The sequence below is a fragment of the Ranitomeya variabilis genome, chromosome 3 (genome assembly GCF_051348905.1).
Source record: "Ranitomeya variabilis isolate aRanVar5 chromosome 3, aRanVar5.hap1, whole genome shotgun sequence".
NCBI classification, from domain to species: Eukaryota; Metazoa; Chordata; class Amphibia; order Anura; family Dendrobatidae; genus Ranitomeya; species Ranitomeya variabilis.
This window is the reverse complement of record NC_135234.1, coordinates 773642128-773656151: the sequence shown is the minus strand read 5'-3', so window position 1 is coordinate 773656151 and position 14024 is coordinate 773642128. Positions and strand designations below refer to the sequence as shown.

Below are 14024 nucleotides of genomic sequence, written 5' to 3'. Positions count from 1 at the left end.
TCTGCTGAGCCGTGTATCTAATCCTATCCTGTGTGATACTGTCTGCTGAGCTGTGTATCTAATCCTATCCTGTGTGATACTGTCTGCTGAGCCTTGTATCTAATCCTATCCTGTGTGATACTGTCTGCTGAGCCGTGTATCTAATCCTATCCTGTGTGATACTGACTGCTGAGCCGTGTATCTAATCCTCTCCTGTGTGATACTGACTGCTGAGCCGTGTATCTAATCCTCTCCTGTGTGATACTGTCTGCTGAGCTGTGTATCTAATCCTATCCTGAGTGATACTGACTGCTGAGCCGTGTATCTAATCCTATCCTGTGTGATACTGACTGCTGAGCTGTGTATCTAATCCTCTCCTGTGTGATACTGACTGCTGAGCCGTGTATCTAATCCTATCCTGTGTGATACTGACTGCTGAGCCTTGTATCTAATCCTATCCTGTGTGATACTGACTGCTGAGCTGTGTATCTAATCCTCTCCTGTGTGATACTGACTGCTGAGCCGTGTATCTAATCCTCTCCTGTGTGATACTGACTGCTGAGCTGTGTATCTAATCCTCTCCTGTGTGATACTGTCTGCTGAGCCGTGTATCTAATCCTCTCCTGTGTGATACTGACTGCTGAGCCGTGTATCTAAACCTCTCCTGTGTGATACTGACTGCTGAGCCGTGTATCTAATCCTATCCTGTGTGATACTGACTGCTGAACCGTGTATCTAATCCTCTCCTGTGTGATACTGACTGCTGAGCCGTGTATCTAATCCTATCCTGTGTGATACTGACTGCTGAGCTGTGTATCTAATCCTATCCTGTGTGATACTGTCTGCTGAGCCGTGTATCTAATCCTATCCTGTGTGATACTGTCTGCTGAGCTGTGTATCTAATCCTCTCCTGTGTGATACTGTCTGCTGAGCCGTGTATCTAATCCTATCCTGTGTGTTACTGACTGCTGAGCTGTGTATCTAATCCTATCCTGTGTGATACTGACTGCTGAGCTGTGTATCTAATCCTCTCCTGTGTGATACTGACTGCTGAGCCGTGTATCTAATCCTCTCCTGTGTGATACTGACTGCTGAGCTGTGTATCTAATCCTATCCTGTGTGTTACTGACTGCTGAGCTGTGTATCTAATCCTCTCCTGTGTGATACTGACTGCTGAACCGTGTATCTAATCCTCTCCTGTGTGATACTGACTGCTGAGCTGTGTATGTAATCCTCTCCTGTGTGATACTGCTGAGCTGTGTATCTAATCCTATCCTGTGTGTTACTGACTGCTGAGCCGTGTATCTAATCCTCTCCTGTGTGATACTGACTGCTGAGCTGTGTATCTAATCCTCTCCTGTGTGATACTGACTGCTGAGCCGTGTATCTAATCCTCTCCTGTGTGATACTGTCTGCTGAGCCGTGTATCTAATCCTATCCTGTGTGATACTGTCTGCTGAGCCGTGTATCTAATCCTCTCCTGTGTGATACTGACTGCTTTGTATCTAATCCTATCCTGTGTGATACTGTCTGCTGAGCCTTGTATCTAATCCTATCCTGTGTGATACTGTCTGCTGAGCCGTGTATCTAATCCTATCCTGTGTGATACTGACTGCTGAGCTGTGTATCTAATCCTCTCCTGTGTGATACTGACTGCTGAGCTGTGTATCTAATCCTCTCCTGTGTGATACTGTCTGCTGAGCCGTGTATCTAATCCTCTCCTGTGTGATACTGTCTGCTGAGCCGTGTATCTAATCCTATCCTGTGTGATACTGTCTGCTGAGCTGTGTATCTAATCCTATCCTGTGTGATACTGTCTGCTGAGCCTTGTATCTAATCCTATCCTGTGTGATACTGACTGCTGAGCTGTGTATCTAATCCTATCCTGTGTGATACTGACTGCTGAACCGTGTATCTAATCCTCTCCTGTGTGATACTGACTGCTGAGCCATGTATCTAATCCTATCCTGTGTGATACTGACTGCTGAGCTGTGTATCTAATCCTATCCTGTGTGATACTGTCTGCTGAGCCGTGTATCTAATCCTATCCTGTGTGATACTGTCTGCTGAGCTGTGTATCTAATCCTCTCCTGTGTGATACTGTCTGCTGAGCCGTGTATCTAATCCTATCCTGTGTGTTACTGACTGCTGAGCTGTGTATCTAATCCTATCCTGTGTGATACTGACTGCTGAGCTGTGTATCTAATCTTATCCTGTGTGATACTGTCTGCTGAGCTGTGTATCTAATCCTCTCCTGTGTGATACTGACTGCTGAGCCGTGTATCTAATCCTCTCCTGTGTGATACTGACTGCTGAGCTGTGTATCTAATCCTCTCCTGTGTGATACTGTCTGCTGAGCCGTGTATCTAATCCTATCCTGTGTGTTACTGACTGCTGAGCTGTGTATCTAATCCTATCCTGTGTGTTACTGACTGCTGAGCTGTGTATCTAATCCTCTCCTGTGTGATACTGACTGCTGAGCTGTGTATCTAATCCTCTCCTGTGTGATACTGACTGCTGAGCTGTGTATCTAATCCTATCCTGTGTGTTACTGACTGCTGAGCCGTGTATCTAATCCTCTCCTGTGTGATACTGACTGCTGAGCTGTGTATCTAATCCTATCCTGTGTGTTACTGACTGCTGAGCTGTGTATCTAATCCTCTCCTGTGTGATACTGACTGCTGAGCCGTGTATGTAATCCTCTCCTGTGTGATACTGCTGAGCTGTGTATCTAATCCTATCCTGTGTGATACTGACTGCTGAGCCGTGTATCTAATCCCCTCCTGTGTGATACTGACTGCTGAGCCGTGTATCTAATCCTCTCCTGTGTGATACTGTTTGCTGAGCCGTGTATCTAATCCTCTCCTGTGTGATACTGACTGCTGAGCTGTGTATCTAATCCTATCCTGTGTGTTACTGACTGCTGAGCCGTGTATCTAATCCTCTCCTGTGTGATACTGTCTGCTGAGCCGTGTATCTAATCCTATCCTGTGTGATACTGTCTGCTGAGCTGTGTATCTAATCCTCTCCTGTGTGATACTGTCTGCTGAGCCGTGTATCTAATCCTCTCCTGTGTGATACTGACTGCTGAGCCGTGTATCTAATCCTATCCTGTGTGATACTGACTGCTGAGCTGTGTATCTAATCCTCTCCTGTGTGATACTGACTGCTGAGCCGTGTATCTAATCCTCCTGTGTGATACTGACTGCTGAGCCGTGTATCTAATCCTATCCTGTGTGATACTGACTGCTGAGCCGTGTATCTAATCCTCTCCTGTGTGATACTGTCTGCTGAGCCGTGTATCTAATCCTATCCTGTGTGATACTGACTGCTGAGCTGTGTATCTAATCCTCTCCTGTGTGATACTGACTGCTGAGCTGTGTATCTAATCCTATCCTGTGTGTTACTGACTGCTGAGCTGTGTATCTAATCCTCTCCTGTGTGATACTGACTGCTGAGCCGTGTATCTAATCCTCTCCTGTGTGATACTGACTGCTGAGCTGTGTATCTAATCCTATCCTGTGTGTTACTGACTGCTGAGCTGTGTATCTAATCCTCTCCTGTGTGATACTGACTGCTGAGCCGTGTATGTAATCCTCTCCTGTGTGATACTGCTGAGCTGTGTATCTAATCCTATCCTGTGTGATACTGACTGCTGAGCCGTGTATCTAATCCCCTCCTGTGTGATACTGACTGCTGAGCCGTGTATCTAATCCTCTCCTGTGTGATACTGTTTGCTGAGCCGTGTATCTAATCCTCTCCTGTGTGATACTGACTGCTGAGCTGTGTATCTAATCCTATCCTGTGTGTTACTGACTGCTGAGCCGTGTATCTAATCCTCTCCTGTGTGATACTGTCTGCTGAGCCGTGTATCTAATCCTATCCTGTGTGATACTGTCTGCTGAGCTGTGTATCTAATCCTCTCCTGTGTGATACTGTCTGCTGAGCCGTGTATCTAATCCTCTCCTGTGTGATACTGACTGCTGAGCCGTGTATCTAATCCTATCCTGTGTGATACTGACTGCTGAGCTGTGTATCTAATCCTCTCCTGTGTGATACTGACTGCTGAGCTGTGTATCTAATCCTATCCTGTGTGATACTGACTGCTGAGCCGTGTATCTAATCCTATCCTGTGTGATACTGTCTGCTGAGCTGTGTATCTAATCCTGTCCTGTGTGATACTGTCTGCTGAGCCGTGTATCTAATCCTGTCCTGTGTGATACTGTCTGCTGAGCCGTGTATCTAATCCTCTCCTGTGTGATACTGACTGCTGAGCCGTGTATCTAATCCTATCCTGTGTGATACTGACTGCTGAGCTGTGTATCTAATCCTATCCTGTGTGATACTGACTGCTGAGCTGTGTATCTAATCCTCTCCTGTGTGATACTGACTGCTGAGCCGTGTATCTAATCCTATCCTGTGTGATACTGACTGCTGAGCCGTGTATCTAATCCTATCCTGTGTGATACTGACTGCTGAGCTGTGTATCTAATCCTCTCCTGTGTGATACTGACTGGTGAGCCGTGTATCTAATCCTCTCCTGTGTGATACTGTCTGCTGAGCTGTGTATCTAATCCTCTCCTGTGTGATACTGACTGGTGAGCCGTGTATCTAATCCTCTCCTGTGTGATACTGTCTGCTGAGCCGTGTATCTAATCCTCTCCTGTGTGATACTGACTGGTGAGCCGTGTATCTAATCCTCTCCTGTGTGATACTGCTGAGCTGTGTATCTCACCCCCTGGTGTTCTGTGTTGGTACTGCAGGGTGTCCGCGGGGTCGCTGTGTACCGCGGGGCCGGAGGCTCCTCCCACACTGCAGATCGCGGAGCTGCGGGCCTATAACGGGGAGGTGAGTGCTGCGGCCGCTGGGACTCTGGCTCCGCCCTCTTGTACATGATGGATATTCTGATACTCTGGACTCTCCGATACTCCGGCGCCGCTCCCCTCCATTACTCTGTGATCGTCTTGTCTTTGCAGTTGGCCTTTCAAGCCTGCGAGCTGAAGAAGGAGGCGCAGAGGAGGGACGAGGAGCTGAGGCAGCAGAGGACCAGGTGCGGCCGTCGCCATGCTTTACACTGCTGCACTGCTCTATTATTATTATTATTATTATTATTATTATTAATATTACAGCACCACCCTGAGCAGAGATTCCTTTAGCCCCAGGGTCCGGCATGTCCCCCATCGTCTCTCCAGTCTCCTCCATGCTTTACACTGCTGCTCTGCTCTGTGTAGCCGTGGCTCCGCTGTGCCCGTGCCCTGTGTCGGCCATTCTTAGCTCTTCTCTCTCTGCAGCGTCTCCTTCCTGTCGGCCCTGGCGGAGGATCACAGGCGGCAGTGTCAGCGCCTGGACAGTGCGGTGGCCCAGATGGTTTGCGCCAACACCGACCTGAAGGAGGACTATGACCGGCTGCTGGCGCGGCGCCGCCTGGTGGAGGGGCGGCTGCACATCGCGGAGGAGCAGGGGCGGGAGCTCCTAGAGGAACTGACCAAGAAGAAAGCGCTGGAGGCGGAACGGCAGAACAACGTCAACGAGAGGTGCGGGCGGGCGGGGGACCCCAGTGCACCACGTCCAGTACCGTCCCCCCGCTCCAGGACCCCAGTGCACCACATCCAGTACCGTCCCCCCGCTCCAGGACCCCAGTGCACCACATCCAGTACCGTCCCCCCCCCCCCCCCCCCGCTCCGGGACCCCAGTGCTCCACGTACTGTACCGTCCCCCCGCTCCGGGACCCCAGTGCACCACATCCAGTACCGCCCCCCCGCTCCGGGACCCCCGTGCACCACATCCAGTACCGCCCCCCCGCTCCGGGACCCCAGTGCACCACATCCAGTCCCGTCCCCCCGCTCTGGGACCCCCGTGCACCACATCCAGTCCCGTCCCCCCGCTCCGGGACCCCCGTGCACCACATCCAGTACCGCTCCCCCGCTCCGGGACCCCCGTGCACCACATCCAGTACCGCCCCCCCGCTCCGGGACCCCCGTGCACCACATCCAGTACCGCCCCCCCGCTCTTGGACCCCAGTGTACCACATCCAGTACCGGCCCCCCGCTCCGGGACCCCAGTGCACCACGTACAGTACCGTCCCCCCGCTCCCGTACCCCCGTGCTCTCCACTTATCACATCCTGGTCTTCTCTTTGCAGGCGGAGGGGGGAGATGTTTTCCCGCATGGTGAGGACCGCGCTCTGCAAGACGCTCAGCGCCGAGGGGTGAGTGCCGCCACCTGCCCAGATCTTCCCCAATCCTTCTCCTTTCCTGCACTTTAACCCTTTCCAGACCTGTGGATGATTGTGGAGCGGCTCAGATTCACCGCCGGCAGCGACCACTAACGGCAGCGACGGGGGCCGCTCTGATCTCTGCTGGTTAACCCTTAGATGCCATCATCAGAGCTGTGCAGGGTGAGCGCAGTCCGGCTCCTCGGCTCCCGGCGCCTCCATAGGAGTTTTCCCATTAAGCCCGGTCTGTGATTTGTCAGAGAATCGCAGGATCCAGCCCCCGAAGGGCAACGAAAAGAAAACCAAAAAAGAGAGAAATATAAACCTTAGATTCTCGTCTTTGTGTCTTTAAAAAGGAAAGAATAGAATAGAATAGAATAGAACGTTGTTTGTTTGTTTTTTCTGAATTTCAATTCTTTTACCTGATCAGCGCAGAACAAATGAAGGCGTAAGAAGTGAAGTGCGAGGCCCCAGTGATGGCCGCAGCCACCGGGAGAGAACTCACTGATCTCACAACACATTTCTCTCTATAGAAATATTAGTGACACTTTTCTGAACAATGTTTTCATCGCTTAAATTAAAAAAAAAGAAGAAAACCAAGGATACAAGCTTGTTGCCCGTACCCGGAGAATGGCGGCCCCTGTACCCGGAGAATGGCGGCCCCCCCCGTACCCAGAGAATGGCGGCCCCTGTACCCGGAGAATGGCGGCCCCCCCAGTCACCAAACACAGATCACTAACGCCACAAAACCCAACAGCACAATCACAGGTTTTCACAGAACTTAATGTTTTTTCCTCTCTTTCAGTACATTACAATTAAACAAAATGTCATTAACAACAAATAAAGAAAAACACAAAAACCAGACCATGTACTCCAGTCACATCCAAAGCTGCATCCATCATGCCAGACAGCAGGCTGTCAGGCTGCTGACTGAAACTGGGTGACATCCATCAGTATAGTGACCGCAGCTCTGGAGGTGACTGGAGGATAATACAGGGTCTACAGTGGGTCAGCACAGGTTGCGGTGTGCACGGAATGTTTCTGATGGCTTTCCTGGTAGATTAGCGCCCGGTCGCTCCCCGCAGACCTTTCTGGCGATGTATTGATCGCCCGCCCTCCTGTCCATATTGGTCACACTGTTATTCAGCTTTCCCCTGTATCCGGCCTCGGTTTTCAGACTCGTCCTACATCGGAGCTGTAATGCCAGAATATTGGAGATTTACATCACTGCCCGATGGGTTTGTCTGCTGTGATTGTAGTATAAACTTTCCCCCACCCCCTCAATTAATGAAAGGGTGCGACTGACAACCCGGGGACCATAGTCAGGGGTCATATTGTGGGAGCCCGACCATCAGTGCCGGAGGCCCCAACATCAGATCATTCTGGAAGTTTCTTCTAGTTAATCGTCAAAAATTAATGTCTAATCCCAAAAGAAGCTGCTCACCGATCACACGACTGATAGTGAGACCGACCTTATATCACAGGCGGATACTTACATCTGTGTCTGGTCCTAGGGATTTCACTAGCTGGCGAAACACAGAAGGACATGACTCTAAAAGTCTGGAGATGACCGAGGGCCATAAAATGGAGAAACCAGCACCAAAGAAATCCAGGTGAGCAAAAACACAAATATAACTACTATAATACTGCCCCTATGTACAAGAATATAACTACTGTAATACTGCTCCTATGTACAAGAATATAACTACTATAATACTGCCCCTATGTACAAGAATATATCTACTATAATACTGCCCCTATGTACAAGAATATATCTACTATAATACTGCCCCTATGTACAAGAATATAACTACTATAATACTGCTCCTATATACAAGAATATAACTACTATAATACTGCTCCTATGTACAAGAATATAACTACTATAATACTGCCCCCTATGTACAAGAATATAACTACTATAATACTGCCCCTATGTACAAGAATATAACTACTATAATACTGCTCCTATGTACAAGAATATAACTACTATAATACTGCCCCTATGTACAAGAATATAACTACTATAATACTGCCCTTTATACAAGAATATAACTACTATAATACTGCTCCTATATACAAGAATATAACTACTATAATACTGCTCCTATGTACAAGAATATAACTACTATAATACTGCCCCCTATGTACAAGAATATAACAACTATAATACTGCCTCTATGTACAAGAATATAACTACTATAATACTGCCCCTATGTACAAGAATATATCTACTATAATACTGCCCCTATGTACAAGAATATAACTACTATAATACTGCTCCTATATACAAGAATATAACTACTATAATACTGCTCCTATGTACAAGAATATAACTACTATAATACTGCTCCTATATACAGGAATATAACAACTATAATACTGCCCCTATGTACAAGAATATAACTACTATAATACTGCTCCTATGTACAAGAATATAACTACTATAATACTGCTCCTATGTACAAGAATATAACTACTATAATACTGCTCCTATGTACAAGAATATAACTACTATAATACTGCCCCTATATACAAGAATATAACTACTATAATACTGCTCCTATGTAGAAGAATATAACTACTATAATACTGCCCCCTATGTACAAGAATATAACTACTGTAATACTGCCCCTATGTACAAGAATATAACTACTATAATACTGCCCCTATGTACAGAATATAACTACTATAATACTGCCCCCTATGTACAAGAATATAACTACTATAATACTGCTCCTATATACAGGAATATAACTACTATAATACTGCTCCTATGTACAAGAATATAACTACTATAATACTGCCCCTATGTACAGAATATAACTACTATAATACTGCCCCTATGTACAAGAATATAACTACTATAATACTGCTCCTATGTAGAAGAATATAACTACTATAATACTGCTCCTATGTACAAGAATATAACTACTATAATACTGCTCCTATGTACAAGAATATAACTACTATAATACTTCCCCTATGTACAAGAATATAACTACTATAATACTGCCCCTATGTACAATGATATAACCACTATAATACTGCCCCTATGTACAAGAATATAACTACTATAATACTGCCCCTATGTACAAGAATATAACTACTATAATACTGCTCCTATGTACAAGAATATAACTACTATAATACTGCTCCTATGTACAATAATATAACTACTATAATACTGCCCCTATGTACAAGAATATAACTACTATAATACTGCCCCCTATGTACAAGAATATAACTACTATAATACTGCCCCTGTGTACAAGAATATAACTACTATAATACTGCCCCTATGTACAAGAATATAACTACTATAATACTGCCCCTATGTACAGGAATATAACTACTATAATACTGCCCCTATGTACAATGATATAACCACTATAATACTGCCCCTATGTACAAGAATATAACTACTATAATACTGCTCCTATGTACAAGAATATAACTACTATAATACTGCTCCTATGTACAAGAATATAACTACTGTAATACTGCTCCTATATATAAGAATATAACTACTATAATACTGCCCCTATGTACAATAATATAACTACTATAATACTGCTCCTATGTACAGGAATATAACTACTATAATACTGCTCCTATGTACAAGAATATAGCTACTATAATACTGCTCCTATGTACAAGAATATAACTACTATAATACTGTCTTCTATGTACAAGAATATAACTACTATAATACTGCTCCTATGTACAAGAATATAACTACTATAATACTGCCCCCTATGTACAATAATATAACTACTATAATACTGCTCCTATGTACAAGAATATAACTACTATAATACTGCCCCTATGTACAATAATGTAACTATTATAATACTGCCCCTATGTACAATGATATAACCACTATAATACTGCTCTGTATATAGAGGATGATGTATATGATCTTTTCCTCGGCCTCTCGCTCTGTCTTGCAGGTCGCAATCTATGATTGCTTTAGGTCCTTCGAAGGTCTTGGAAACATTAAGAAGCTTGTTTGAGTGAGTATAGTGTAGCGGTCTATTTGTGCATTTTCTGGGGGTCTCAGCAGCGAGTCCTGTAAGATGACTGATTTCTGTGTAGGCTGCTGGTGGTCACAGACCCTCGTGCTGTGATTTATGGGGGGTCCCCACTATACTCGGCATTCTGCAGTTGGAGACATTTTTATACACTTTTCTGCAGTGAGACATTCACTCTTTGTAAACATGTCTCTGGTGGTCTCTCCCTCTTTTTGGTGGTGGGCTTCTCATTGGTTATAATGCATCTTTTTTCTTAGGCTTCGGAGGCGGCCGGATGATTGCGGTGTGAACAGTGACTGGTACCACCCCTCCTCCGTCTGCGTCTTCTGCAGCCCACCTAATAGAGCGCTCTGCAGCAGGGTGAGACCCCCGGCCGTATACTTGTGGAATCTTCTATATAGACTCAGGGTCATTTACTTCTCATGAAGATGATTTATCTAAATATTAACCATTTACTTCCTGAGTATCACTGCCAGTTTATTTCCTCCTTAAAGGGGTTGTCTTGTGCCAAAACCCCTTTAAGAATTAGGGTCAGCCAATCAATGAGGTTTATCCTGTTGATTTTTTGTTATTTCAGGAAGTTCATGAGTCTGAAATTGATGCGGTGAAGTTTAGCCCAAACTCCAGGATGGTGGCCACTGGAGGGGCGGATCGGGTGGTGAAGATCTGGGACATTGTTGGAGGTGAGGATCATGGGAGGAAAGTACAGGCTGGGCTCTGCCCTGAGGACCAGCAGGAGGGCCAGTCAGATACAATGTATCCAGGGGTCCCTTTAACCCTTTCCTGCAGGACGGTCAGACACGTGTCCAGGTGTTCTTTTAACCCTTTCTTGCAGGTCGGTCAGATTCAGTGTGTCCAGGCGTCCCTTTAACCCCTTCCTGCGGGACGGTCAGATACGTGTCCAGGTGTTCCTTTAACCCTTTCCTGCGGGACAGTCAGATACAATGTATCCAGGCGTTCCTTTAACCCCTTCCTGCAGGACGGTCAGATACAATGTATCCAGGCGTCCCTTTAACCCTTTCCTGCAGGACAGTCAGATACAATGTATCCAGGCGTTCCTTTAACCCTTTCCTGCGGGACGGTCAGATACAATGTGTCCAGGCGTTCCTTTAACCCTTTCCTGCAGGACGGTCAGATACAATGTGTCCAGGCGTCCCTTTAACCCTTTCCTGCGGGACGGTCAGATACAATGTGTCCAGGCGTTCCTTTAACCCTTTCCTGTGGGACGATCAGATACAATGTATCCAGGCGTCCCTTTAACCCTTTCCTGCAGGACAGTCAGATACAATGTATCCAGGCGTCCCTTTAACCCTTTCCTGCGGGACAGTCAGATACAATGTATCCAGGCGTCCCTTTAACCCTTTCCTGCGGGACAGTCAGATACAATGTATCCAGGCGTCCCTTTAACCCTTTCCTGCAGGACGGACAGATACAATGTATCCAGGTGTTCCTTTAACCCCTTCCTGCAGGACGGTCAGATACAATGTGTCCAGGCGTTCCTTTAACCCTTTCCTGCGGGACGGTCAGATACAATGTATCCAGGCGTCCCTTTAACCCTTTCCTGCAGGACGGTCAGATACAATGTATCCAGGCGTCCCTTTAACCCCTTCCTGCGGAATGGTCAGATACAATGTGTCCAGGCGTTCCTTTAACCCCTTCCTGCGGAATGGTCAGATACAATGTGTCCAGGCGTTCCCTTAACCCTTTCCTGACATTAGCTGGGTCTGTACTGCTGAGGAGTCACCTACAGGGTTAACCTAAAGTTTCCTGAGGAAGTGCATCAATAAATGGATGAGAATCCTCCGTGGCAGGCCGGGGGTTAATCCTCCTTTTTATTTGTCGTCCTTTAGATATTTTTTTCATTCATTTCATTTTCTCCTTTGTTTCCCCCTACTAGGACAACTCCAGTGCCGGCAGGTGTTACACGGAAGTAACGGGGGGATCACCAGCATCGAACTCGACCCCTCGGTGCGTATGTGACGTCATAGAGAGCTGATCAGTGCAGACAATTGCTCTCTGTTATCAGCTGTTCCAAGCTGTAGAACCTGACTGTACTCTCCTGCCCTACGGCAGTGGCTGATAACAGGGAGTAATAGATTGTAGTCTCCTGTCTATTGACATATTACTCTCTGTTATCAGCCAGTCCAGGCTGGGCTGAGGGGGTGGCTGCCTGATAGTGACCAGTTGCGGGGTGCACCCAGTGTCGGTGTTCTTGTAGTTCTGCGTTCCTCCTGTAGGTGGCAGTAGAGTCATGTACCTGTCTGACTGTTGCTGGCTGCTGTGCTGAGTTTCGAGGGTCTTATCGGACCCCTTTTCCTTTCTTTTCAGGGTGCTCAGGTCTTGGCCGCCTCGTATGATGGCTCCGCTCATCTGTGGAATCTGGGCAGTAAATCCAGCGTACGTCCGCTCTGTCGGTCAATGTGCAGTGAGTTGTCTGGTGTCACCGTGTTATCCGGGGGGCTGCTACCTTGTTTCCAGGGGTCTGGGGCAGCACCCAGCTATTACTACATGGCAGTAGGAACATATTTGCTGTGCTGACTTTTTGGTACAATGTATCGGTGCAGGGAACGTGTCTACATAGAGATGTCACAGTCTCTCGGGACTATGATCTGTGAAGTCTCCATTCCCTGACAGCAAGCAGAGATCCCGGTCGTTGTCTGGAGCCACGTGTACAGGCAGCAGGGATTCAGATGATTTTGGGCCCCTGGTCTGAGTCCTGTAGGGCCCCTGTTATTGATCCTGACTCCCCTCATCTGCAGGTGAAGATGACCGGTCACACGAGGAAGGTGACGGCCGCCAGGTTCAAGATGTCGACGTCCCGCGCGGTCACCTGCAGCATGGACCGCAGCGTCATGGAGTGGGATCTGCACGCAGCCGCCTGTAGGTGACGCCTTACTGCGGGGGGCTCTGGGGCAGCTGCTGGCGCCCCCCGGGGGACGTGTACCCATAGGGAATATTCTCAGAGGAAACAATGTATTCAGAGCGTCGTGATCCATGTTCATTCCTTAAAGGGGAAGTCCACCTAATATACCGGTGGGTGGGCTGAGCCCTGGTCACTCCTCCCATGCTGGTCTCGCCGGGCCCCTGTGATGTGTACTGTGCGGCTGATATTCCGTTTCCTCTTTACTTTATTGCTTCACCTGATTCAGAGGACGGGTAAGACGGTGCGGCCGATCCTCCAGTCACTCATCAGACGTCACGTGTGAGTGATCTCCACATCCCCGTAATAACCGTAGTGTCGGCCCGCTATCACGGTACATACACAGGTGACGTCCGATAATCCGGCACCCAGCGGTATTCCATTATACGGCCATATGCTGACACCTCCGATAATCCGGCACCCAGCGGTATTCCATTATATGGCCATATGCTGACACCTCTGATAATCCGGCACCCTGCGGTATTCCATTATATGGCCGTATGCTGACACCTCCGATAATCCGGCACCCAGCGGTATTCCATTATATGCCCATATGCTGACACCTCCGATAATCCGGCACCCAGCGGTATTCCATTATATGGCCGTATGCTGACACCTCCGATAATCCGGCACCCAGCGGTATTCCATTATATGCCCATATGCTGACACCTCCGATAATCCGGCACCCTGCGGTATTCCATTATATGGCCATATGCTGACACCTCTGATAATCCGGCACCCTGCGGTATTCCATTATATGGCCGTATGCTGACACCTCCGATAATCCGGCACCCAGCGGTATTCCATTATACGGCCATATGCTGACACCTCCGATAATCCGGCACCCAGCGGTATTCCATTATATGGCCATATGCTGA

The 14024-nt window shown here is 47.4% G+C and overlaps 1 protein-coding gene across 2 annotated transcripts in view; it reads left to right on the top strand.

The window, feature by feature from the left end:
* Positions 1 to 14024, top strand: part of ATG16L2 (autophagy related 16 like 2) — a 35197-nt gene that overhangs the window by 10740 nt on the left and 10433 nt on the right. For both annotated transcript variants that reach the window (XM_077298847.1, XM_077298848.1), the window contains exons 3-13: positions 4743 to 4827; positions 4956 to 5029; positions 5271 to 5513; positions 6121 to 6186; positions 7707 to 7805; positions 10146 to 10208; positions 10484 to 10586; positions 10804 to 10909; positions 12124 to 12194; positions 12555 to 12623; positions 12986 to 13106. In XM_077298847.1, the coding sequence (XP_077154962.1) occupies positions 4743 to 4827; positions 4956 to 5029; positions 5271 to 5513; positions 6121 to 6186; positions 7707 to 7805; positions 10146 to 10208; positions 10484 to 10586; positions 10804 to 10909; positions 12124 to 12194; positions 12555 to 12623; positions 12986 to 13106 (1100 nt within the window). The remainder of the gene's footprint in view (positions 1 to 4742; positions 4828 to 4955; positions 5030 to 5270; positions 5514 to 6120; positions 6187 to 7706; positions 7806 to 10145; positions 10209 to 10483; positions 10587 to 10803; positions 10910 to 12123; positions 12195 to 12554; positions 12624 to 12985; positions 13107 to 14024) is intronic.